The following is a 25,582-nucleotide window of genomic DNA, read 5'->3' on the forward strand; positions in this document are numbered from 1 at the left end:
CTGACTATTATTGTGCTGGTCTTGTTGTTGTTGTCTTGCAGAGCCCTTTGGTGGCGATATGGTATTGAAAGTGGCCACTGTAGGAGTAATCACTTTGGAAAAATAATCTCCCTTATTGGTGTTTGCCACTGATGGAGAATTATGTGAAGGACTATTAGTGGTTGTGCCACCATTTGACCCTGTCGGTGACGGAAATGTAAACTTATGTGATGCACATATGGTGGGAGATGTTAATACCGTCATTTACTTATCAAGTACTGTTTTTGCTAATAGTATTTATTGCAACCTTGAGTGTGTTTCTTGAGGGGTGGATAACGTGGGTATATGTGCTTATTAATGGTGGTTTTTTGAAATAAAAGGTAGTACAGACAGAACTTTCAAAAGCAAGAAAAAAGAAATTAAATACATTTTATATTCCAATGGAGAAATAATTAATTTTCGTATCATATTTTATTATTTTTTTTTAAACAATATTTATGACGTCGTTTTTTAAGTCTAACCTGTAAAACCTTTTTTTTTAAATGTCTGACGGGATTTTCTGTGTGGTTTTGACACAGCATATTTCAGCCCTTTGCCCGGTATTATTGATATTTTTCAAAATGGTGTCAGTTTATCCCTGGGGTCATTTACGTATCCTATTCAAGAAAATTCCCAATCAAGCCAATGCCCAAAGGCCCACGCGTAAAGATCTTTACCATAAACCTTATTGTTTAAATCCCAAAAATGACGTTATTCAGCGTTTATATTTTAAGCGCCACTGATCTTGTCCTATCCAGCAATCCTAAATTTTATGTTCTAGACTCTTCTCGTTCCCAGGACAAATTTTATTTTTTTCTCTCTTTTCCTAAGGAATATCAAAAAAAATGTTTTTTTTGCTTGTTAGTGTTTTTTTCACAATACACAAACCGAAAAAAGCCCAATCGAAATGGGTCTAGACTTTTTGTTTTCCTGCACACAAGTCAAGGATTGTTACGAAGGTTTCCCGAACTAAAAGTAAAAAATCATATCCATGAGGGGAAGAATTTGAAGTTTTGTTTGGTTGTAGAAATGCAGCAAGTTATTGGCAACGGGGTGTAATTTGTCACTATTAGAAGATATATTAGTTATCCTTCCCCTGAAGAAACCTTATATGTGCAATTGATTCTGGTTTGTTGGCTATAGGTTACTCCCTATAGCCAGCCACAACTCAAAACCTCCTCTTTTCCCCAGGGTTCAAAAATAGGCGAAAATAATTACCTGATCATTTCGAACTGTCGTGGCTGTTAGCCTCGAGAGAGGGGGGGGGGTGACACATACTTCTGATAACAGACCATAAGACGGTATTTCTATTTTTAGATCGGCGAATGTTTCAAATTCACCCCCACCACTCTTGCGTGGGTTTTTACCAAGCTACATTGAGCCAAGGTTTTTTTTTGTGACTTGCAATTAAAGTGTATTTTTTTTGTATACTCCTTATCCATTGTGTTAAGCATGTGTTTAGCCGATTGTTGTATGCGCCATAGATAAAAACAACAAACAACAAAAGAATCGGATAAAGCAATTCCCGTTCCAAGAATTATTTTTCACAAAGCAAACAATTTTTTATTTTTTTTACGAAACCTGTAAAATTGAATTAAAATGATTCTGTGAGATTTTGAACAAAGACTGTCAACTGTAATTATTGGTAACAATGACCCAAGGGAGTTTTTTTAAAATAAAAAAATTGGGTTCCTCGGCCAACTTACCCCAGATATATGACGTAAGATTCATACTTGAATCAATAATTCGCTTGCTGTATGACTAAAATTTTGATTCAAGAGCTAAAATAGTAACAAGAAATCGAGATCAATGTCCGCTGCATAGTATTTAAAAATAACGCAACGGTGTTAATTTCACATAAAACTGCAGGAATTTTTTTTTTTCGGATTGACGATTTGGACAATAATTTGCAACCAAGCTTACAAATATTTCAATTATTTTCTCTTCATAATATTTCGTTGCTAATTCGTTGAAAAATTCCTTGAATTACGTGTGACAATTTCACCTAGTATGAGTATTTTTGACACCAGTGGGAAAAATTTTGTACCCCACAACTCGTCAACAATAAGAGAATAACAAATTACGCCTTTTTTTTTTTTACAACTACGATGTTGGACAGAGTAAGAATTTGTCACATTTGACTCTTTATTCATGTGTCAAAGATGTCGTATATTTCAATCTACATATGCATTTCTATTTTTGATAGACGATATCATAATTTGTAACCACCCTGCTTGCATTTTCATCGTCAGCAAACTTCTTTAACAATTCAATATATTCCGATCTGGCCTTTTTGCTTTTCTCAAGATCATCGGGATAAAGATCGTCAGCACCAGATTCCGCTCTAGGAATAATCAACAGGTTCAATCGGTGCTTCATATTTGGATCATCACCAAGAAGCCAATTAGACACCGAGGTTTTAATATTACCAGACTCATACCCAGCTTGGATTGCTTTCCATCGTAACCTTCTTCCAGCTTTAGGATCAGTGCACCCAGAGCTTTTTGCCTTGGTAACATAGTAATCTTGAATTAGTTGGTATTCTTCAGGATAAACAATTGAAGATTCAAGATCACTATCCTTGACACAAACAAATCCTCCTGGTTTAGTAACTCTCCTCAATTCCTTTAATCCCGCAATTGGATCTTGTAAATGAACAACAACTTGATGAGCATGAACTAAGTCAAAAGTATTATCTTCAAATGGTAATTCATAAATGGATCCCGTTTGAAACAAAATATTATCGAGATTCTTGTTGTGCTCTTCAGCATACTTCTTTTTATGTGCTTCTGCAGAATCAAGAACCTGTTGAGTTGGTTCAACCCCAATAACACTTCCACCTTCGGTAAGATAATTAGCACCAATGTCTACCGTGATTGTTCCGGGACCACAGCCAACATCCAAAACTTTAAAGTTTGGCTTGATGACAGGAATGATAAATGGAACGGCATTGTCTACCGTTCTCCATGCATGTGTATTTGAAACTTCTTTCTTGTAACCTTTGCTGTAGTATGCTTGATCTTGAACCATGGTTGCTTGGGGATGAATATATGTATACACAAGAAAACTTTTCAAGAGCAATTGGCTTGTTTATAAACCCAAAAGTATGGGGGCTGTGTCGTTGGCGTTGGCATTGTTTAGATCTTATCATAGTCTGAAAATTAATCCCGCATATGGGTAGCGCAGCAATAAACTGACGCGAAGGATAATCCAGTTTACTTGATTTTAGAAATGAGTCATAATAGACATAGAAAAAACACTCTCAAATAGCAAAATGGCGAATTTTCAAAATAAGTAATTTATTTGTTTTTTATTATCTATTCTAGTTCTATATAATGCATTTCTACTCTGGCTTTTGATAGGTAATTTCATAATTTGCATGGACTTTCATACTAGTTTCGTCATCAGAAAACTCCTTAAACAAGTCAAGAAATACCTTCTTAGCATATTGATTCTTTTCAGCATCACCAGGATAAAGTTCTTCACCAGCATTTTGAACTCTACTAGTGATCAACTTGTAATACAACTTCTTGATATAGACATCAGTAATCACCCAGTTTGACACAGTAGTTTGAATACTAGCAGCCTCGTAACCAGCTTCAATTGCTCTACCTCTTAATTTTCTTCCTGCTTGAGAGTCAGTGTATCCGGAAGCTTTTGCCTTGATGACATAATAATCCTGAAGTTTTTGGTACTTTGCAGGAGTTACAACCGATGATTCAAGATCACTGTCTTTAACACAAACGAAACCTCCTGGTTTAGTGACTCTTCTCAACTCTTTTAACCCAGAGACTGGGTCTTGTAAGTGGAGAACAACTTGATGGGCATGCACTAAATCAAAAGTGTTGTCTTCAAAAGGTAATTCATAAATTGATCCCTTTTGGAATGTCACATTATCGAGGCTCTTGTTGTTTTCCTCGGCATACTTCTTCTTGTATGCTTCAGCAGTGTCTAAGACTTCTTGAGTAGGCTCAACCCCGATAATACTACCACCTTCAGTAAGGTAATTATCAGCAAAATCAACAGTAATCGTACCTGGTCCACTGCCTACATCTAGCACTTTAAAGTTTGGCTTAAGTACAGGAATGACGAATGCAGCGGCATTATCAACCTTTCTCCAAGCGTGAGTATCTGAAATTGCTTTTTTGTAACCCTTACCGTAATATGCTTGTTCTTGAACCATTGTTACTAATAGATGCTTAAAATATTGTTTCCAAATGTAAACTATACTTCCGTGGGCTTTATATAGATCAACTGGTTTAGGGGGTTGAAATATTGTTGGGCTATTTCGCAGATAAATTAAAAATCCGGGAATTATCTCCTGGGTTTTTTTAATTATAACTCCGAAAGTTATCTCCTTAACTACGAAAATTCATCCACGTTACTCCAAAAAATATTCACGAATAAAACTATATTCCTATTATGTCATATATACACATCAATTCTAACTATTCTAGTTCTTGTGGTAAATGATTTGAAAACTGGAACTAACGTCAAGACTTGTTATATCATTAGTGAATTTAGTCAACAATTCGATAGATTCTTCTCTGACACGTTTACTCCTTTCAAGATCGTCAGGGTAAAATTCCTCACCACCATTTTTAGCACGGTCAATTAATAATTTTCCCATTAATTTTTTGGTGTCTTGATCATCACCAAAAACGCGATTAGAAACTGTAGTCTTGATGTTAGCTGGTTCGTAACCTGCCTCAATGGCTCTTCCTCTTAACTTTCTACCAGCTCTAGGATCCGTGTATCCGGAATTTTTTGCCTTAAGAACGTAAATATCTCTAAGCTTTTCATATTCTTCAGGATAAATCAATGTTGATTCAATATCACCGTCTTTAACACAAACGAAACCTCCCTGCTTAGCAACTCTTTTCAATTCCTTCAAACCGGCGACTGGATCTTGTAAGTGAAGAAAAACTTGATGGGCATGAACCAAATCAAAACTATTGTCTTCGAATGGCAATTTGTAAATCGACCCCTTTTGGAAAGAAACATTATCAAGGTTCTTGCCATGTTCTTCAGAATACTTCTTCTTGTATGCTTCTGCATCCTCAAGAATTTCAGGAGTAGGCTCAACCCCGATAATACTTCCACCTTCGGTTAAATAATTAGCACCAAAGTCAACAGTAATCGTACCAGGCCCACTTCCTACATCCAAGACTTTAAAGTTTGGTTTAAGAACATCCAAGACGTAACTCACGTTGCTCTCAACTGTTCTTAATGCGTGTATAGCAGAAATTGACTTGTTGTAGCCATTAGCATAGTATGCCTGATCCTTAACCATCGCTACTTGGATCCCTACTTTCAAAAAAATAAAAGTAACCCCCCCTGGATAAAATCTGTTGGGTTTATATAGTTCTCGAAACGGGGCTCAAAATGTCATTATCAGTTATTTTTGTGCCACAACGGAGATTATTTAAAACTCCGATGCATAACTGCGAATAACCGTTTTCCTCCATTGCTAAATGAATTGACCATGTCACCTTTTCCTGCAAGACAATGGGATGAATACTAGGTAGCTAAAGCTAACAAATAAGCAACCCAATTGTAACAAAGGGGTGCACCAAAAGCTCCCTGATTCGCACTAGAAGTTGCATCCAGACTGCTTGTACTTTCCACGCTTGAACTTTCCATGCTTGTATTTTTACCGGCACGGTTCACCAATGGATCCAGGTAATTATTATATTTGCAAAGATCACGAAATGTCAACCAAGGCAAATCCAACTGATACTTCACCGTTTCACTTTGATCTCTGGTTATGACTACCGGGATCATCCCACCTGTAGGCAAACTCCATGATCGATGCTCAATGACTTCAAGTAGAGACAGGAGTAAATTGGAATGACTAACTAAACCAATAACTTTGGCTTCACTAGTAAAAATATCATTTAATAGTGCAGATGCTCGTAATTTACGTTGCTGGGAATTTTCTCGGTACTTATGCCCCCATAGCCCATCGGACTCATTAAATCCGGGCTCAAATGCCAATCCGGGGAAATTACAGGAGGTGTATGTTTTATTGTGTCGTTTACTTTCTGTATCCATCCCATACGTCTCCCTTGCAAACTCCTTAATCATGGCAGTATTATTAGTCATATTCTTCCAAGTCAATTGCCAAGTTTGAAGAGTTCTTCTCAAGGGACTAACATAGAATTGTTGCGGATGAGGGAAATCAACGGTACTGTTAATATTTGCCGATAAACTTTCCACTTGATGAATTCCACGAGTCGTCAATTCTGCATCTTCCCAAACTATTCCCTTACTTCCCAGTTGAAACTGCCAATAGCAGTCCCATTCCGATTTTGTGAATAGATCAGGAGCAATGTTATGATATCCTTGACCATGTCTTTGAATTATAAATAATTTTGAATCTGGAAAGTCTTGGAGTTCATTGAGTAATGATGTCCATGTATAGTTGTGGTAAAGTCCAAAGTTGTTTAGGTTAGATGAATATGGTATAGTTGGATCACTTTGAATAAAGTATTTTCTGGATGATGTGAACTTGGGGAGTTGAGTAGGAACATCAATTGGGTTTGCCAATATCAAAGAGAGAAAGTAGAAGATAAGCATTACTTTGGTACAACATAAAATATGAAGAGATAGTGGCTTCCCCCCCCCTCGCTTGTCATCTAGCAATCACCATTTTTTTTTAAAAAAAATAATAATCTGGGGGAGGGGTCATACAAACAGCATGCAAAATTAGTTAGAGAGAACTAGATAAAATGCTTGAAATCGTTCAGCGTATAAATTGGCTGTAATTATTTAATTAAATACTGATTAAACCTTACAAACGTCTTTCAAAGATCTCCAAGGATCATCCAACGAATATGTTTTACTGTCGTAAGTCATGGCAATCACTACTGGAATCAATTCTCCAGTATACATTGGCCATTTACGATGACCAATTACTTGTAAAATGGATTTAATCAATCCAGAATGGGCAACTAAACTGATTACATTATTCTCCTGATTCTCGTTGAATATTTCTTGTAAAAGTTTGGCAGCACGATAGTTGCGGTGTTGTTCCAGTTCATGGAAATCGGGATTCCATAACTCGTCAGATTCTGTGAATCCCAATTCAAATGCGAATCCGGGATAATGGGTTTCAATATATGTTTTGCTATGGCGTTTGCTTTCGGTTCCGATCCCATATGTCTCTCTGGCCAACTCTTTAATAGTGGCTACTTCACCTTGGTCATACCATGTCAATTCCCAAGTTTCAAGGGTTCTTCTTAATGGACTGACATAGAATGCGTGTGGACGGGGGAAGTTCTCAGTGTTGGTTATTTGCTTTTGGAGTGAAGTGATTTGTGCTTGGCCCGTAGGTGTCAATCTGGCATCTTCCCATTCTACTTCCCCGTTCCCGGATCTCAATTGCCAGTAGCAGTTCCATTCATGCTTGGAATAATTGGCTGGTGCTATATTATGGTATCCTTCTCCATGACGTTGCAACAAGAATAGTTTATGACTGGGGAGGAGTTTGATTTGTTCAATCAAGGAATCCCAAGTCCATTGATCTTTTAAACCAAAGTTGGTTATTGGATGCTGGCGTGGTTGTTTGGGATCACTTTGGATGAAATAGTCGGTAGTGGTGTTAAACTCTGGAAGTGGCCGTGGTAATTTGAACACCACTTGCGCTGTAACCATGACAAGCAAGTATAATATGAAGAACATCCTTGCAATTACTTTCTAATTGAATTTAGAGGAAATGGTGTTGGAATCGTCTAAACATTTATAGTTCCTCATCGTGATGATTGCTGCAAAGTCGCAGTCATAGTCACACGTGGGTGGTTAATGTACTACTTCATATTTCACCACATATTTTTTTTAAAAACAAAAAAACAGTATTGCTTTAGTTGATTTGGTACCACCAAGGTTCTTTTCTTGATTATATTTCATTTCTTGGTCGCGCTACCCAACCGTAGTTTTTCCATGATGATTCATTGTTAAGCCTTTGTAATGTTTACTTTAGATCAACCAATATTTTTTTTTTCTATGGTAAAAATAAACATCACCACCAACTATGATATAGCATGTCACTAATATACAATGACTCCAGGATCTACTGTTCTGATACACCATTTGACCCAAATAACATCAATACAAATCTAACCTTCCCACTCTCCCACCTATTCTTCTGTCCAATATGTCAGGAACCACGCGCAACTCACCAGACATCATACGACATTGAGTCTAAATTCTGCGCCAATTGTCTCACTGATTATTCCAACAATAAGAATCTTACCCATTGCATCAAGAACTGTTTCGAGTGCCCTGATTGTCATGCCAATTTGTCAATCACAATGACTGATCATGATAACAAGGGGAAATCGTTCAATTTTAATTGTGTGTATTGTGAGTATCTGTACGTTACTCTGGTAATATACAAGCCAAAGTCCTTACATGCTATAGTTGACGATGAGAAGCGGGCTAACCCTGATTCGTTTCATCAATTGTGTGATGCGATAAGGAAGGGAGTGCTAGGACCGGAAGAGGAAAAGAGTCCCGTGAGTAAGAATATCGAATTGATGCTACAGCAAACGCGTCGACAGGAACAAACACCAACACCGCCCACTGAGTTAGATCTTACTATAAAGTCATACCCACAGGCACGAAAGCTAACAACAAAGACATCTCATCGATGTTGCAAGTGTCATAATCTCGTGTTGGCATATGCTAATGACAAGACACAACCAACAATCAACAAATTTGCAGTTAAATTCAGTGCTGTCGATTATCTACCTACTATATCAATATCAAATCTATTTAACGGAGAAAAGTTTTCATCACAGGTGTTAAAAAAGTGGAATGGTACAACTATCCTTATGATTCACTTGATCAATCCCATGAGTGTCAAATGCACAGTGAATATCAGTATCCCCAGTTCATACAATGTTGCTCCTGAAGTCAATTGTAAAATAACGATCCCCTTGAATCAAGTCACTCTAGGACCCACGAGCACAAATCTAATCAAAACTATCCCTAGCTGTTTCTTAACTAGTAACACTCCAACCGGGAAACGAGAGTTGATTTTAAGAAAAGGTGACGTGATGCATAAACCACCGGCTTCGTTTGAAGAAGTCGAAGAAAACCTCAATAACTTTGTTGAAAGAGGAATCAATTGGTATTCTATCCCTGTGATTATAAATTTGGATGGTTCGAACACGTTCAATTTCAGACTTCCAGTATACATAACCTTGAAAAGTGAACTTCCTGATGTACTAAAAAAGATCCCGGGACATGATGCATTGTCGGTGGGATACTGGAATGTTATAGACCTAGGTAGTGTTTCTCTTGTATAGACTAAAAATCCAATACTAGTACACCAGCAACCTTGTCCAAGTGACGTGAATGTAAAGAATCGTTAGTGTTTGCGTTTGTGGATGGATTGTTGAATGTGTTGGTGAATGCATCTTCAGGAATATCATCATCGTCAAAATCAACATCAACATCGTCATCATCACCAAATTGATCATCTTCATCTTTCGAAGCAGGCTGTGTTTGATTGACGTTATCTATTCCATCGACTTTAGTTAACGAATCGCCTTCATCTAGTCTTTCCTGGTTGGATCTGATTATTGCTTCATTGATGAACAACTTGATGTACTCAGACGAGAGTTCCAATGTGTCCATAGTTATACGCGTTGAATCATTCTTGAATGACAATTCTCGGAATATTCTCGCGATGGTAGCTACAGGTATTGTAGGAGTGTCTTCTTGGCTCATGGTGTACTGAAGATGTGTTTGTTAATTCTATTTTCATTTACGCGCTACAAAAAAAAACAACAACAACAAATACTAATGCCCTTCTGGTTCATTGGGATCAATTTTGAATATCTTGTCAGGATTTAATATCCGTTTAGGATCCAATGCAAGCTTGATATTTCTCATTACATCAACAGGAATCTGTCCCACTTCTTGTAGCAAGAACTCACGTTTCCCAAACCCAATTCCGTGTTCTCCCGTACACGTACCTTCATAATTAACTGCTCTTTGTACCATATTACTGACTACCGTCTCGGCAATCTTTCTCTCGTCTGGTGTGTATAGGATAAAACTATGGGCGTTACCATCACCGATATGTGCCACCAAGGTGTTTTTCAACCCATGTGCGTCGATATCGGCTTTCGTCTCCATGAGAAATTGCGGCAATTTGGAAATAGGCACTGCGGCATCAGTAGTCCATAATTGCATGTCCTTATCAATTTCAATGCCGTGGTTGATACTAGACCATAATGCTACTTTTCTAGCTGACCACAACTCTGTTCTTTCGTCAGCATCGGATGCAAACTGGAAGTCGACATTGTTGTGTTCAGCCGCGATCTTCTTTAATTGGTCCACGGTTGCACGCAAGACGTCAAGGTTTGGTCCACCAATCTTGAGGAATAAAGTTGGCTTCTCGATCCACTTTCTCGTGGTTTCGCCAGAGAGATTCACCACATTCATCATTTTATCATCTAGCAATTCAATCGCACTCATTTGCACTCCGGTCAACACGATATCATTGACAGCATTAGCAGCATCAGCAATACTGTGGAAAGGAACGACAATGACCGACTCCTCAGTTGGCCTGACATTCAACCGTAATGTCGCTTCGGTAATGATACCAAGTGTTCCTTCACTCCCGACAAATAATGACGTCAAATTATACCCGGCGCTCGACTTTCTTGGTCGCTGTTTAGTCTTGACAATGGTTCCATCAGCAAGCACCACCGTTAAATTAAGCACATTTTTGAATGTTTCCCCGTATCTATACGCATTGGTTCCCAGGGCATTACATGCCAATGCACCAGCAATTGTAGCCCCTGGTCCTGGATCCGTACTGAACAACAAGTTATACGGAGCCAAATAATCGTCGAGTTCCTCCCATCCGATGCCGCCTTGCACCACTACGTCCAAATCGGTCTTGTTCAACTGGACGACGTTGCTCATTGATGAAATGTCAATGGAGATACCTCCTCGCGTAGGGATAAAGTGGCCTTCAAGTGACGACTTCCCTGAGGTGGCCACCACAGGGATGCTGTACTTATGGCAGATTTTCATAATCTGGGACACTTCCTGTGTCAGACGAGGATACACTACGTATTTTGGTCTCTGGGTTTTCGTGGCGTGATGCGAGTTGAAATAGGTGTCAGAGTGGCCCTGGAGTTCTTCTTCGGTGCTGTTGATTAGGAGAGACTCATCGACGTCTGGGGTGTTGGCAAGGAAGGCGGCTCTGATTTCTTGGATTGCTTGATCGATTTCGGCATTGGTGGCATAGGTAGGGGATGTCAATTGCTCTAGTGGCAATGTAGAAGCTAACGATGGAGTGTCTGCTAGAGCAACGGGTAAATTCAGAAGTTTGTAGACTGTGTATCCACCAATGATGGTACCTCCAGCGAAAAGTAATGCTGGGTTGAACGAGCGTCTTGTGGTCGTTGTATATGGTCTTACCAACGGGAATTGCTTACCTCTAAGGAAGCTGCGTTTGAACATTGCAGTATTAGTCTATTAATGGGAAAGGTTGGGATGAAGAACGAGGTGGTTTTGAAAATAATTTGTGAGGGGGGGAGCGGTGGGAGGTTGATCAACATTTCATTGTGTCGTTGTCCTTGGCGCATTTCCCCAAGCCATTGTGAGATCTGATTTGTGGGGCGTACAAAATACAATATAAAAATAACCCAGTTCGACTAAGCATAAGCTTTACAGTGGCCGCATCATACTACTAAGATATTAGACATTGTTGGACTATATAATAATACTATTACTAAAAGGTTGTAATATTTAAGTGGTACCTGGTAGAAATAGCGTCAACCTTACTGGTCAATGTGATGTCTAACTGGTTGAACAAGAAACCCATCAAATTGACAGTATAAGTTCGAGAAAGCGGTCTTTGACTTAAATGTATTCACAACATCGGTTGAAACATGCCTATTCACTCATATCAGAGAACATTCTGCCAGCTTCAGTGAATCTCGTTATCATGTCGTCGTCTTCTTCTAGCTGAAGTTTTTGTGTCACAAAATGATGTGTCGCGACATTAGATGGAAATCTCCCACGGGACAAAAAAAAAAAAATAAATAAACACATAAATAAATAAATTCATAAAGGCAAATTTACGCAACCCATGTTATTCCTGGTGGCTAACAAGTTTCTTTACATCTAGTACTAATATCATGGAAGCTCTGGAAACTAATAAACTGCCACGACAGACGACGGCTCCATCTGCAAATACAAATATACCTATAAATACGGATTCCGTTGACCCGCTCGACAATTCATCTGATAAGGAAATGACTCCGGCCTCACAACAAGAAATCATCATCAAAAGACTACGAGAAATCCCCCACGAGAAACTCAAGGAGATAATCACCAACCAGATCGACCTTGAAATCCGACTCAAACATAAAGAATTGAATTTGAACGACCACGAAATTAGTAAAATGGAATCACAAATGTTGATGCTCCGGAAATTCTTTGATGTCCCCAACGACGTCAAGATTAACAATGAGCCGAACGATTTCACCATGAGGTATTTTGAACTTTTGAATAAGTCCTTGAATGCCACCTATGACAATATGAAGCGGTTTCCTGAGGGGATTCCCATGGATGTCCCTCTTCAACACGATTATATTGACGATTCGGTCCAGACAGAGCCAGTGTCTGTGGGCTCCAATATACTATGCCCGCAGCCGGGTCACGCATACAGAACCAGATCTACTACATCTTCATTGAGACCGTCAAGTTACACCGCGGCGTCTAGTATGACAACACCAACCACCAGTGGTGGCATGGGCATTAATTCGGCTATGGCGAAACCACAAAACTTGGGATGTTTGTACAGAAGAACCGACGGGATAATAGTGAGATTAACTTGTCCTGATTGCCAACGAAGTAATTTCTCGTCAGCCCAGGGGTTTTTGAATCATAGTCGAATCGCCCATGCCAAGGAGTATACTTCGCAAGACGCTGCTGCACTTAAGTGCGGAGAGATATTGCCGCAGATTAAACAGGATGCTGAAGGTGAAGCAAGTTTGCTTAAGTTGGCCGAGAAGGGGGTGGATCCAAATCGAAATTTAAACGTTAATGAGATTTACTTTCATGGATTGTCGAACACGTTGAATGCGGTGCATCAAACGAAAGCCAAGACTGAACGCACGACCCCGCCAGCACCACCGGGCACGACCGGCACCACCAGCGCCGCCGCCGCCGCCAGTACCAGCACCAGCACCAGCACCAGCACGACCACTACCACTACCACAACTACCGCTGCCACCACGTCTGCCACCAACCCACACGGTGCGTCGCTTAACGCAGACAGTGAGTTGTTCAAGAAACTAATGAAGGAAGGAAATATGAAGAAGGAGGAATACGAAGAACTAATTAGAGAAACAAAACAACCACTCAACAACCCCCACTTGTTTGATGATGAGTTTGAAATTGACAGTTCTTCGGAAGCGTCAAGCATCAGTGCACAACCAAGCACTACTTCGCTAGTTGGACTAAACAAACGAAGACAGTCTCGAGGAGGGATTAAAATAGCACAGTGTGAACATGAATTAAAGGACGATGAAGAAGTTGAAGAGGGTGAAGATGTGAAAAGACGTAAGCGATAGATAAGTTTAGTTTTAGTTTATATAGATTTAGTGTGCATACAACACAGGCACACCACTTTGAAAAATTTATATGTGCGGAAGAAAAAAAAAAAAAATTGCAACTCCATCTCATCGACTTCTCTACTACTACTTTTACTACTACTACTACTACTATTACTACACACAGCGGATCAACCATCATGTCGTCATCTGGTCCGATAATCTGTTCACTGTTTGATCCTAGTAATGGATACCTAGCCACCGCGCTTGTCGCCTTGGACACGCACCAGATCAAGGTGCAATCCGTCAACCCATCTCAATCGTCATTAAATGCATCCTTCAACTTAGACAAAGCAAACAAGATAACCCAGTTGCAATGGATAAACTCCAGTGTTCAACTCTTGGCCGTGTGTTTGACCAAGGGATCCATTCTTGTTTATTCACCCCAAACCAACGAGATTGTGGCCGAATTGACCAGCAGCGCAAATGTATCCATAACTGATTTTCACTATTCGAAAACTACCCATACTGGATGGTCCTCTGACATAGAAGGCAATGTGTATGAATGGAACATGGACTCATACACCCTTATCCAAAGTTTCAAAATCGGCGACGTGATTGAAGGTGTCGACTCCATAAATCGAATTTCTACCATTGTATACAATGGCCAAGTGCACTTATTATTAGGATCTCATGCGATCTACTTGGTGGACGCAGGAAACAAGAGAATGGTAAAGACATTCCCCGGCCACATACAACCAGTGAATAGTCTCGTTCCAGTTCCCGACCACCCAGAATTGTTCTTGACTAGCGCCAAGGGAGACCGGTTTGTCAATTTGTACCTGGTGGATAAAGTAACCACCAAGGCTGTGTTTGTGTCGCTGTCGTCCGTATTGGAGATATCTGTCGGGATCAGAAACGACAAGTCGATATTAGTTGCTATAAACGAAAACGGGAACTTGGAAGTGTTTAACGACCCATTGTCCGACAGCAACAACACCACCACCACCACACCAAAGAAGAAAAAGAGAAAGCAACCACAAGGAACAACATCTCGTTCATCCAACGCCGCCATCAAATTATCCCGTCCCGAACCAGAAATCAAAAGTCCCCAGGACTCAAATTTGCGCATCAACTCCATATCCATCAACGACGACTCCGTATTGTTCACATGGTTGGAAAATTCATCCATCCCGTTCTTTGACAGCGTGCAATGGATAGACGAAACCGGAAAGTTCAGCCTTGAATCGCAAACAATTTCAAAGGCCAGACCAGACTTAAAAACCACCCAACATACAGTGTCCGGGCACGACGTTGCCGCCGCTAAACTCTATAGCGAGGGCCACGCCATCGTCAGTGACGGAACCAACATCCGCGACTTAGACAAGGACGATGAAGATGAAGGAGAAGAAAGCGAGCAAGAAGAATCTCTCGCTGAAAAATTGGACCGATTGGCCATGGACAAACCCAAACCAGCCAAGAAGAAACTCGAAGACGCAAGAACCGGGGCATCTCTTGCTGTGATTCTTTCCCAATCGCTCAAGAATAACGATCAAAGTTTGCTCGAAACCGTGTTGACCAATCGTGATCCCCAAATCATCCAAAATACCATCTCCAGATTGAATCCGTATTTAGCTGTGGTGTTGTTGGACAGATTGAGTGAAAAGATTCAACGTCAATCTTCAAGGTTCGACCAGTTGAACTACTGGCTCAAGTGGATTCTTGTCATCCATGGTGCAGTCATTGCTTCTTTACCTAACCTTAGTGTCAAGTTGTCCAGTTTACACTCGGTCTTGATCAAGAAGGCCGATACCATGCCAAGGTTGTTGGAATTGCAAGGGAGGTTAAACATGTTGTATGAACAGAATGAATTGAAGAATGAGCTTTTGACCGAAGAGTACCAAGACGAAGACCATGCTGGTGAGAGTGATGTTGAATACATTGAAGAACTCGATGATGCCCAATTCAATGGGGAAATCGACGAGGATGAACTCATGGAGTTTGAAGGAGAAGATGACTACATAGAAAGCGAAGACGAAGAGGAGGAGGAAGAAGAAGATGACGATGGGGACATCCCAGCAGTGGCTGATTTGGATGAACACAGTGATCTAGAAATCGACGCATAGTATTTATAGACAATATACATTACATGTAAAAAACATTTAGAGTTTATACCCGGCTAGTCACATGTTGATGACAGCTCTGATACAATCACCGTGGTGCATGTCATCAAAAGCAGTATTAATCTTTTCCAAAGGATGTTTGTGAGTGATGAATTCATCAACCTTTAACTTACCAGCCATGTAGTCTTCAACAAGGCCAGGTAATTGAGATCTACCTTTAACACCACCGAAAGCGGAACCCTTCCATACTCTACCAGTCACCAATTGGAATGGTCTAGTGGAGATTTCCTTACCGGCAGCAGCAACCCCGATAATGACAGAGGTACCCCAACCCTTGTGACAGGCTTCCAAGGCGTTTCTCATGACATTGACGTTACCAGTACAGTCAAAAGTGTAGTCACAACCACCATCAGTCATTTCAATCAACTTGTCGACAATGGTTTGGCCCTCTGGCAAAGTAGTTGGATTAACGAAATCAGTAGCTCCGAACTTGGTAGCCCATTCTTGTTTCTTGTCATTGATGTCAACCACGATGACCTTACCGGCTTTTCTTTGGGCAGCACCTTGAACAGCAGACAACCCGACACAACCAGCACCGAACACGGCAACATTGTCACCTTCTTGGACATTGGCAGTGATGGTAGCAGCACCGTAACCAGTGGTGATACCACATCCTAACAAACAGGTTCTGTCGAACTTAGCTTCTGGGTTAACAGCAACCACGGAAATGTCAGCAACAACAGTGTATTGGGAGAAGGTAGAACAACCCATGAAATGCAAAAGGTCTTGGCCTTTGCATTTGAAACGGGAGGTACCATCAGGCATGACACCCTTACCTTGAGTAGCTCTGATCTTACCACACAAGTTGGTCTTGCCGGACTTGCAAAACTTACATTCCTTACATTCAGGAGTGTACAAGGCGACAACGTGGTCGCCGACCTTGACGCTGGTGACACCTTCACCTACGGATTCAACAATACCGGCACCTTCGTGTCCCAAGATAACTGGGAATGCACCTTCTGGGTCAACACCACTTAAGGTGTAGGCGTCAGTGTGACACACACCGGTGTTTAAGATCTTGATTCTGACTTCGTGGGCCTTTGGTGGGGCAACTTCGACTTCTTCGATGGACAATGGTTTGCCTGCTTCCCAAGCGACAGCGGCCTTACAAGTGATAGTCTAGATGTTGGTTAGTTAGTATATGAATGGGTTATTTTTTTTTACTACCTCAATTGGAAATGCATAACTGCCAGGGTGGAGGGGTGGGTGAACTTGCAACAAAGTAGCATTTAAATTTCAACCGGATCCGAAACGAATCTCGAGGCGTTAGCTTCTTTCACTTTCTCCAATTTGGGTGGTGGTTCTATGTTACGACATACCTTTCCAACAGTAGATTCGGACATTGTGTATAAGTAGATGTGTTATAAGGTATTAATTCAACAAAATGATTGTGACTTTGAAGTAAAAATTTAGAAAGGGGGGGATCTGAAAATTTATAGTTAGTGGGAAGAGTTTTGCTCAGCAATGCGAGATTGCGGGCGGGTGGATGACTTTGCCCAATTGGGAATGAATTTGCGACGACCCTAATTTACTTTGATTAGAAAAAAGACGCGGAATTTTATTCCGATGATGATCTGCGAATCAGCTACCAGGATATGGTGAGTCATTGCATATACAACAACGCAATAAGACCGTTCTTGCAAGTTCGCTACAAGTCTGGCAAGTCATCAACATTATGGTTGGCGAGAAAGTCCAAGGATATATACACCCAACAATCCAAGACGGATTTCTATAGATCAAGAGCCGCATACAAACTCATAGAGATTGATCAAAAGTATCGCTTGTTTAAGAAAGCCATCAATATTGTAGACTTGGGGTCGGCTCCAGGTGCATGGACTCAAGTGGCAGTTGAACGAACCAAGAATGTAAAGGCAGACATACTCGGGGTTGATTTGCTCAGGTATGCTCCTCCAGTGGGGACGACCTTGATCCAGGGCGATATGTTGAAACAGTCTACCCATGACAAGATTAGAGACCATTTTGCAGGCGTATCCGAGGAAATCGCTACTCACGAATCTGCCGAGTCAAAGAAAGTGCTGTCAGTACCGTCGCACCCGGTCGACCTTATAATAAGTGACATGATGGCAAACACATCAGGAATGAAGGATGCTGATCATTTCGCCAGTATGGATCTTTGCTCGGGAGCAATAATCCTCGCGCATAATCTCTTGCGGCCAGGTGGATCTCTTGTCATGAAGTACTTTTCCGGAAAACAAGATAAACTCTTGAAAGAACTGATGGAAATCATGTTTAAGCGAGTTCACTTGATGGTACCGAAGGCCAGTCGAGATGAGCTGCGAGAATTGTACATAATCGGCCTAAACAAACACCCCAACCTTACACTAGATGAAATATTTCCTCACGGAACAATATAGCCGTATTTATTAAATTCTATAAAACTGCTCCGAATCCAAAGATAATCTTGATGGCACGTACATACATTTCTTCAAAGTTACCCTTGACTCTATCTTCTTCGCCGATAGGGATACCGGTGAATTTAACCACGAGTTTAGTTTCACTTTGTCCCTGGACGATTTGAATGTCTAACTCGGCGAAATGACCTTCTTTCCAATCATCCAATCTCCATAATTGCACAATACGTTCATTGTGTACTAATTTCAAGAATTTCCCAGACACCAGTCCACCAAAGAACTTGAATGTTGATCCTTCGCTGGGTGGGAACCTTTCAATGAATGGATATGCCCTGGTCCATGCGGCGATTCTTGATTCTTCCAACAAGGTTATGTACAATTGTTCAGCAGTGGTGTTGAAGGTAGGTTCCAAGTGAAGGGTGGATGTGTTATACTTTGGAATGGATGAACTGGCAGCGGCCTTTGGTTGGGAAGTAGATTTGGCAGGGACGGTCTGTTTTGCGGTTGCGGTTGCGGTTGCGGTTGAAGAAGCCTTCACTGGCGCTTCTTCCTTATGGTGTACCGAAGCTTCCTGGTTAGCCTTAGTAAAAGTCGAATTTACGTTGTCTGAAGGCAATTGGATATCCTTGCTATTGGTCTCAATCAAATCAGGACCAAATTGCATCAATATATCTCGCAACTTAGGCAACAATGCCTTCTTAATAAAACTGCTGATCTCGGTGTTTCCGCTGTGTTCATTGTAGATACTGATATCGAATTGTAATCCGTCAGAATCACTATCAAATGCCAATTCCGGAATCGTGATTGATCCACTAACTGGCTCTTTGTCAATCTTGGCTTGGAAACGTAACACGATTCTGATATCAAATAACGAAATAACTTTTCCCTTTCTTTGAGAGACGTCTACGTCTCCTTCCACAGAAGATACTTCGTCAATGGTGCATGTATATTTCCCTTCTGATACGGTAAGGTTGGTTAATTTTTCCTTGAAATAGTCGTTGGACCATTGAAGACAGTTCTTATCGACCCAGTGCCAGTTGTTAGGATTGTTGACAACCATTGTTTGTTGTTTTATATGGGGGAGGAGGGAAGGAATGTTGTAAAATTTTCAACAAGGGCTCGCGGCCATATTTATATATTGCTACTATGGAACAATCTAGAAAACCGGGGTTATATGCAGGACGGATACTTTATATGGTTTAACGCTTCGTTCATTTGCGTATGTATATATGTATATATGTATATCTATATTCACATACCACGCCACTATGCCTCTGTGTCAACTTCCATTTGGTCAAATGATACCACAGTCTCTTCGACGTCCAAGATATCGCGGACGCTCTCTCTTAAAATGGCAGTGGTTCCAGGAGCAAACTTGTACGATCTAGCCTTTTGCGATCTCACATTCGGAGTGAGATAATTTCTATACAATTCGGCATCTTTGCCAACTTCCATAACACACACATCGACATTGGAACCGGAACCCAAATCGTTCCAAATACCCGCTTCAATTGCATCAGCACACAACTTAATTGCCTCTTCTTTTGTTAAATCTTCTCGGAAATTAGTTTCCAATACCGCCATAGCAGCTAAAGAACCGGAACCCAAGGATTGGTACTTCCCAATGTCAGTGGACCCATGGGCTTGAACCGACAATAAGTGGGCTCCAGTAGGATCTACACCTGCACAAATCAAATATGCACCCAAATGGCCCTGATACTTGAACAAGTGTTGTTTCAACATCGTCAATGCTGTTATGACACGAGGTTCTCTATTCTGGGAGAGCGCATGCAATTCCAAATTGGATGCAATCAATTGCGTAACCATTTCGGTATCGGCAGCTGTACCGGCACCAGCACACCAGATCTTGGGTGCTAACCTGTGTAACTTTTCACAATTCTTATCGGCGACGATAGGTCCTGAAGTAGCTCTGGTGTCGGCAGCAATCACTACTCCACCCGGGAACTTGCATCCGACAATGGTGGTACCTGTAGAAGTGGCCCTTGGTGTGGCGAACCCCTTGGTGGACAAGTATGAATTTCTTTGGTAGTTTTCGAAATTTAGTCCTGCCATTGTGTGTGATGATAATGATGTCTTTTTTTATTTGATCAATTGGTCGATATAGCTGTGCTAGTTGGTGTAAGATATAAAGAATGTTAGTGGTTTTGCCTTCCAGTTTTTCAGTGATAATCAGACAAAAGTACACGACCCGAAATTCTCGCTCAGAATAAAAAAAGGTCGTGTGCTTTGGCCAACTGTTTTGACAAACAAAATACGTAGTTTACAACCAAAGTGGGACAACCATACAATCCCTTGTTGTCCACACTTGCTGCAACTAACCAGTTATAATCGATCAGAGGCGCTTTTGAATCAGTTTTAGACCTGTACATAACATCTGATTCACTGGTACAACGCTCATGTCGGACAAGTACAACTTTATAGCGCCGGCAATAGTCAAGGTGCTTGTTGTCCCCATTAACAACTGCACCAAGGCCAATTTCACCCGATATTTGCAACTACTCCATTCCAACGTCAGCGAGGTGCGATTACTAGACATCACACCAAATTCCGACCTACTGCATTTCAATCCAGCATCGTTCCCCAATGGGAGAATATTTATAGAGTTTACCACCACCACCATAGATCAGGAATCAATCTTTCTCCATGACTTTGAACCGTTTCGCAAAACCTTTATTGTCATTGCAGTGGGGACATACTCTGAAGAGTTGAATGCTCAACAACACTTGGACGCAATCAAGACGCGATTCCCCACCACCATAATGGCCAATTCTATCATGTTCGACACACCGCTGGTCCAAGTCGAATCACTAAACAAACTCAACCCGGATGTGTTTTATCATGATGGAACCACAAACAAACTCACGGCATTAGAAACAATATTTTGTGACATATGTGGCAACTTTTTGAACGAATTGGACAGCTACGCATCGTCATTTGCCAATATTACATTGAGATCGCCAGTGTCAATCACGGACTCGCACGTTCTCACTAAAGCTATCAACAAGGCCCAGAAGCGAATCTCCTTGGGCGGATCAACATCATTCAAAGTCTCATTCAACGGCAACTCTGCACCAACCTCGATGGAAACCAAATCAAAGACACATTTACGACATCTTGGTCGCCAGAGGAAGCTCATGGGTAACTTTTACTTGCTATCAGGAAAATACCACGACGCGTTGCAAAGCTTCATTGAAGGGTTGCAGGCATTGCGCAAATGTGACGATTACTTGTGGTTGGCGAGTGCATTGGAAGGCATGGCCGTGAGTATTGTCTTGCTTCAGTTCATTGGATCACAGTATACGTTACCCAGTCAGATCTTGTGTCCTATCCTACAAGTGACCAAGAGTAAAATGAACTCATTGTCTGATCCTACATTGTCTCCGAGAAAGTCCTCGATCGATTCCCAATCTTCGAAAATAACCACCAATTTATCACCAAGAACATCGTTTTCGGGTGCAACCAATGGATTCACGTTGAATTCACTCACATCCACGCCTGATTTGAACACTGTGGCTCTCCCTGAACTCTTGAATGTTGTAATGTCGCGCGCATTATCGTTCTATGATTTAAGCACGAACGATTTCGAGGATATGGTTCCGGATATCGTTTACGTTGAGTCTATTTTGCGTAATATTAGACTCATGATTGGGTTTCATCTATCTAATGGAGAAATGGCATCTACAGATTTAGAAAATATCATAAGAGGGAAGAAAACTGAGAGTGCAACTTATCAAGGTTACTTTTACCGCCTGGACATCCTTGCTGAAATCGACAAGATTTTCCAATTACAACTCGTGGACTTGCCCATTATAGACCAATGTCGGATTTACTCAGTGTTGGCGTCCATGTATTCTGATTTAGGGATGATGAGGAAACGGGCATTCATTTTGCGGACGTTACTAGTGGGACTTCTCCCTGACTTGGAGAAACAACTGAGTACAACCACCCCGGGACAGATCCAGTCGATTCGAGAAATTGTAGATTTCTTATTCGTGTTGTATGGTATCAATTCCGAACCAGAAGTCTCTGCCGAAGCTGCCAGTTTCCAATCACAAAGCAACTGGCCTGCGTTACAAATCCAGTTCCTCAAGTTATGTATGAAGATTGGGGAAAATATCAATGATAAAGAGTTTTTGTTGAAGTTGTGTACATTGTTGTTGACTAGGTATACCCATAACTTACCCGAGGATGATCAGATTCGATTAAAGGAAAAAGTCGAAAGTTTGATTTTCCAATCCACCATTGATAAGCTATCACTTAGCGTTCCTTATTGGGATCCATTCATGGTTCGCCGGGCTAAATTTGTCAATTCCAAGCAACGCGATGAATTGATTCCATTTAATGAGTATTTGGAGAATGGTGTCCTGCAAGAATCAACCGATTCGTTCTTTGATCCGTACCAAAAGACCGTCGAAGTCAGTGTGTTTGAGAAGGACAAGCTATTGATCAAGGATGACGTAAACCATTTGAAAATTACCCTTCAGAATCCGTTTGCGTTTGAAATTGAAATCAATGACTTGGAAATCGCCACAGAAGGTGATGTCCAAGTAGAAACCATCAAAAGTTTAATCCGTGCTATAAACCCATCACCATCACAACAACAACTGCTCAACAACACAATTCGAGCATCATCCATGACCAAAGTTCGTGGATTGACAAAGAAAGCATCACCCGTTAATCTGACCCTGCCGAATAATTTCTCGAGCTCGTCGTCGCAAACCCTGTCAGTGATGGTCGTGCCTCCTAATTCAACCGAACAGTTCTTGGTCGCATTTAGAGCATTGCATGTTGGTCAATTAAAGATTATTGGATTTAGAGCTTCTATTGGTCCGTGCAAACCGCAATTCTTTCCTATTGTGGACAAGGAACTATACGCCAAATCTGTCAAGATAACTGACCATTCCATTTCTGAAGTTCCCAACACCCTTGATAAAGTAATTGCTAATTTAAAAAACGCCTCCATTGAGTCACGAGCAACCACAAGAAAACTTGTTCTAAATGTCATTTCCCGCCAACCAACCTTGACATTGACTGACACACTGGTTACTAACGGCTGGATCATGTTGCTTGATGGAGAAAAGTTTGATTTTTCAATAAGATTAACCAATCACTCACCAGTGACAATCAACTACTTGTCATTTTCCTTTTGGGATTCTACTATTGAACCTTTGAACAATAAGTTGAATCTGGCCGGAGTCCAAAACACCTTGGATGCCGCCGAGATGTATGAGATTGAGTGGGCACTCGTCAAATTCAAACCATTCAGAATCGTTAACAAGGATGAAATCGCGGAAAAGTACAAGACAATTGGACCTGGTGATGACATTGAAATAGATTACGAAGTTACTGGAAGAAAGGGTATGGATTTGCTGAAGATCATTTTGGATTATGCACACAAGAATAGTGATGATATCCCCAACAGTTTCGTCAAGCATATTCACATACCGTTGAATATCTCCGTCATGCCAGCCATTGAAGTTGTAGGGTGTGATATCTTGCCCTTGTTTGCGTCTCTGTTGCAAGGTTTGGATGTTACCTATCAACACAATCCTGGCAATTTGAATCAGGTGTTGCAGTTTATCAGTGGATTGATTGAGCTGAAGAAAGATGTTTCCGATTATTGTTTGTTCATTATAGATTTGCGGAATTCATGGACGGATAAGTTGAGGATTAATTTAAAGTATTCTGACAGTGTTGAGTTTGAAATCAATGATTCCATAGTCCCAGATAAGACTCTGAGATTCTTGATCCCTATTAAACGAATCAAACCGAATGAAATTGACTTTACAAAACCGATTCCTTCGTTACGTAATCGACAATTCGTCAAGAATTACAATCTCACTGAGGAAGCAGAGAAATTAATGCAGAAATTATTTTGGCTTCGGGACCACATCTTGTTGAAATTGTCTGGTTCTTGGAGTGGCAGTGATGATGCTCGTCATGGAACTATAGATTTACGACCATTGAGATTGACAGCCAAGAATAGCAGTATACTAGTGTATGATAATATCTTGATCAACCATAGTATATGTGATGAACTGGATACCCCGCTTGAGAAACAAGGCACCCAGTACTGTTTGCAAGCTGACGAATTCTACATATTGAAAACTACAATTGTCAATAATTCCGAGAGTCCAATCACGGGAATTATCAGACACTTACCCATCCCGAGATCCATAACGAGTTCAATTCACCCCACTTCTGTCTCGTTTAAAGCGCAATTGTCAATTGATCGGAAGATCCTCTTTAATGGGGTGCTACAGAATAAAATTAGTGATGTTCCCTTGCAACCGGGAGCTAAACTCGAATTGGAACTCAGCTTTGTTATTATAGAACGAGGAGAATTCGAATGGGCGACGGTATTGGAGGTGCTTGCTCCCGAGAGCGCACATTATGTGGGGCATGAACCTACGTATATAATGGCAATCTAATTCTATATTTAACTAAATAGAAAAAGTATTCTATGTACAAGTAACACCACACGGTTAATTCTTCTTTCTGGTGCTGCTCTCAAGCTTGATGGGTATAGGTTGAGCGCCCTCTGCTTCTAATTTAGCGATATATCTGGCTCTCGTCAAATCGTTGAATCTCTTTTCTTGAAAGTATTTGATCCAACTGTTTACACAACTTGCTTCAAACTCTTTCTTTTCGTTCCCGCATTCACTATTGACTTTGGGCAATTCCTTGGCGTCTAATGAGTTGTCAATGTTGTTCTTGGTGAGACAGTCAAAGAATAAGTCTCGTTTTTCCCAGCATACGGTACGTTCCTTTTTAGCTGGAGCGAAGTTCGTCTTTTCGGTTTCAGTACTGCTAGAGAATAATCCCATTTTGGATGTGGATATGTATGTGTATGGTTAATGGTGTTTGGTAGTTGAGGGGTTTGGCATTTGATCTTTTTTTTTTTTGGTTGGTCTGAATAATTAACTGTGCGGATAGAGAATTAAAGAGTAGTAGCTACACCATCAAATATAGACAATTGTGTGACACTGTTCACAGTTGAGTTTGGAATAATCAACTAGTACATTGTATGAATCAACCAAGAAAATATTGAATCATGCGACTCATACTGGGTACTCTTAGTACGTATCCACGCCCACCATAGAATGGATTTGCAACCTTGAAACAAGTACTAACTCGACTATATCTCTTGCATTAAGACCGCCCGCACCCTCCCTCCAGTTTGTTTACATTCAATCGTGTACTACTCCAATGTCATATTTGATTGTAAAATGGGTCCAGTTGAAATACTTCTACATGTTTGGCAAAGTAAAAAAAAACAAGCACTACCAAATGCATGGATTAGCAATCTTACACGTACGTTTATCGTGTATGCAGGGAACCACACCAAGGGAGGTTCCGGATCGAAACGAACCTTGTTGGAAATGCCTTATAAAAATATAGGGCA

At 40.8% G+C, this 25,582-nt stretch overlaps 17 protein-coding genes across 17 annotated transcripts; 6 read left to right on the plus strand and 11 right to left on the minus strand. All coding sequences in view use genetic code 12, as the record gives it.

The window, feature by feature from the left end:
* Positions 1-446: 446 nt before the first annotated feature.
* On the plus strand, positions 447-1,206 carry SPAPADRAFT_59074 (uncharacterized protein; the record flags this gene model as incomplete). The annotated part of the gene is made up of 1 exon (XM_007373230.1): positions 447-1,206. The coding sequence occupies one exon, from the start codon at positions 600-602 to the stop codon at positions 759-761; it is 162 nt and encodes a 53-aa protein (XP_007373292.1).
* Positions 1,207-2,135: 929 nt separating this feature from the next.
* SPAPADRAFT_59075 (putative SAM-dependent methyltransferase) lies at positions 2,136-3,061 on the minus strand (the record flags this gene model as incomplete). Its single annotated transcript, XM_007373231.1, has 1 exon — positions 2,136-3,061. One exon carries the CDS (start codon positions 3,046-3,048, stop codon positions 2,212-2,214), a length of 837 nt encoding a protein of 278 aa, XP_007373293.1.
* A 272-nt stretch (positions 3,062-3,333) lies between these two features.
* SPAPADRAFT_59076 (class I SAM-dependent methyltransferase) lies at positions 3,334-4,275 on the minus strand (the record flags this gene model as incomplete). Its single annotated transcript, XM_007373232.1, has 1 exon — positions 3,334-4,275. The coding sequence occupies one exon, from the start codon at positions 4,199-4,201 to the stop codon at positions 3,362-3,364; it is 840 nt and encodes a 279-aa protein (XP_007373294.1).
* Positions 4,276-4,408: 133 nt separating this feature from the next.
* Positions 4,409-5,377, minus strand: SPAPADRAFT_59079 (uncharacterized protein; the record flags this gene model as incomplete). Its single annotated transcript, XM_007373233.1, has 1 exon — positions 4,409-5,377. One exon carries the CDS (start codon positions 5,309-5,311, stop codon positions 4,472-4,474), a length of 840 nt encoding a protein of 279 aa, XP_007373295.1.
* Positions 5,378-5,538: 161 nt separating this feature from the next.
* Positions 5,539-6,751, minus strand: SPAPADRAFT_64947 (phosphoglycerate mutase family protein; the record flags this gene model as incomplete). Its single annotated transcript, XM_007373234.1, has 1 exon — positions 5,539-6,751. One exon carries the CDS (start codon positions 6,595-6,597, stop codon positions 5,539-5,541), a length of 1,059 nt encoding a protein of 352 aa, XP_007373296.1.
* Positions 6,752-6,758: 7 nt separating this feature from the next.
* SPAPADRAFT_147659 (phosphoglycerate mutase family protein) lies at positions 6,759-7,674 on the minus strand (the record flags this gene model as incomplete). Its single annotated transcript, XM_007373235.1, has 1 exon — positions 6,759-7,674. The coding sequence occupies one exon, from the start codon at positions 7,672-7,674 to the stop codon at positions 6,805-6,807; it is 870 nt and encodes a 289-aa protein (XP_007373297.1).
* A 368-nt stretch (positions 7,675-8,042) lies between these two features.
* SPAPADRAFT_59080 (uncharacterized protein) lies at positions 8,043-9,760 on the minus strand (the record flags this gene model as incomplete). The annotated part of the gene is made up of 1 exon (XM_007373236.1): positions 8,043-9,760. The coding sequence occupies one exon, from the start codon at positions 9,751-9,753 to the stop codon at positions 9,331-9,333; it is 423 nt and encodes a 140-aa protein (XP_007373298.1).
* On the plus strand, positions 8,044-9,776 carry SPAPADRAFT_70001 (uncharacterized protein; the record flags this gene model as incomplete). Its single annotated transcript, XM_007373237.1, has 1 exon — positions 8,044-9,776. One exon carries the CDS (start codon positions 8,061-8,063, stop codon positions 9,327-9,329), a length of 1,269 nt encoding a protein of 422 aa, XP_007373299.1.
* DLD1 (FAD-binding oxidoreductase) lies at positions 9,757-11,549 on the minus strand (the record flags this gene model as incomplete). The annotated part of the gene is made up of 1 exon (XM_007373238.1): positions 9,757-11,549. One exon carries the CDS (start codon positions 11,500-11,502, stop codon positions 9,826-9,828), a length of 1,677 nt encoding a protein of 558 aa, XP_007373300.1.
* A 579-nt stretch (positions 11,550-12,128) lies between these two features.
* On the plus strand, positions 12,129-13,723 carry SPAPADRAFT_147673 (uncharacterized protein; the record flags this gene model as incomplete). Its single annotated transcript, XM_007373239.1, has 1 exon — positions 12,129-13,723. One exon carries the CDS (start codon positions 12,183-12,185, stop codon positions 13,620-13,622), a length of 1,440 nt encoding a protein of 479 aa, XP_007373301.1.
* A 9-nt stretch (positions 13,724-13,732) lies between these two features.
* Positions 13,733-17,162, plus strand: UTP5 (Utp5p; the record flags this gene model as incomplete). Its single annotated transcript, XM_007373240.1, has 2 exons — positions 13,733-16,903; positions 17,104-17,162. One exon carries the CDS (start codon positions 13,802-13,804, stop codon positions 15,725-15,727), a length of 1,926 nt encoding a protein of 641 aa, XP_007373302.1.
* FDH3 (bifunctional alcohol dehydrogenase/S-(hydroxymethyl)glutathione dehydrogenase) lies at positions 15,785-17,127 on the minus strand (the record flags this gene model as incomplete). The annotated part of the gene is made up of 2 exons (XM_007373241.1): positions 15,785-16,903; positions 17,104-17,127. The coding sequence occupies 2 exons, from the start codon at positions 17,125-17,127 to the stop codon at positions 15,785-15,787; spliced, it is 1,143 nt and encodes a 380-aa protein (XP_007373303.1).
* Positions 17,163-17,355: 193 nt separating the features above from the next.
* Positions 17,356-20,277, minus strand: AHA1 (Aha1p; the record flags this gene model as incomplete). The annotated part of the gene is made up of 1 exon (XM_007373242.1): positions 17,356-20,277. The coding sequence occupies one exon, from the start codon at positions 19,214-19,216 to the stop codon at positions 18,176-18,178; it is 1,041 nt and encodes a 346-aa protein (XP_007373304.1).
* SPAPADRAFT_133465 (21S rRNA (uridine2791-2'-O) methyltransferase) lies at positions 17,380-18,159 on the plus strand (the record flags this gene model as incomplete). Its single annotated transcript, XM_007373243.1, has 1 exon — positions 17,380-18,159. One exon carries the CDS (start codon positions 17,380-17,382, stop codon positions 18,157-18,159), a length of 780 nt encoding a protein of 259 aa, XP_007373305.1.
* PUP1 (proteasome core particle subunit beta 2) lies at positions 19,423-20,229 on the minus strand (the record flags this gene model as incomplete). The annotated part of the gene is made up of 1 exon (XM_007373244.1): positions 19,423-20,229. The coding sequence occupies one exon, from the start codon at positions 20,227-20,229 to the stop codon at positions 19,423-19,425; it is 807 nt and encodes a 268-aa protein (XP_007373306.1).
* Positions 20,278-20,573: 296 nt separating the features above from the next.
* SPAPADRAFT_133774 (uncharacterized protein) lies at positions 20,574-24,608 on the plus strand (the record flags this gene model as incomplete). Its single annotated transcript, XM_007373245.1, has 1 exon — positions 20,574-24,608. The coding sequence occupies one exon, from the start codon at positions 20,574-20,576 to the stop codon at positions 24,606-24,608; it is 4,035 nt and encodes a 1,344-aa protein (XP_007373307.1).
* A 54-nt stretch (positions 24,609-24,662) lies between these two features.
* SPAPADRAFT_134291 (uncharacterized protein) lies at positions 24,663-25,004 on the minus strand (the record flags this gene model as incomplete). The annotated part of the gene is made up of 1 exon (XM_007373246.1): positions 24,663-25,004. The coding sequence occupies one exon, from the start codon at positions 25,002-25,004 to the stop codon at positions 24,663-24,665; it is 342 nt and encodes a 113-aa protein (XP_007373308.1).
* Between the last annotated feature and the right edge of the window lie 578 nt (positions 25,005-25,582).

This window comes from Spathaspora passalidarum (genome assembly GCF_000223485.1).
Source record: "Spathaspora passalidarum NRRL Y-27907 unplaced genomic scaffold SPAPAscaffold_2, whole genome shotgun sequence".
Lineage (NCBI taxonomy): Eukaryota > Fungi > Ascomycota > Pichiomycetes > Serinales > Debaryomycetaceae > Spathaspora > Spathaspora passalidarum.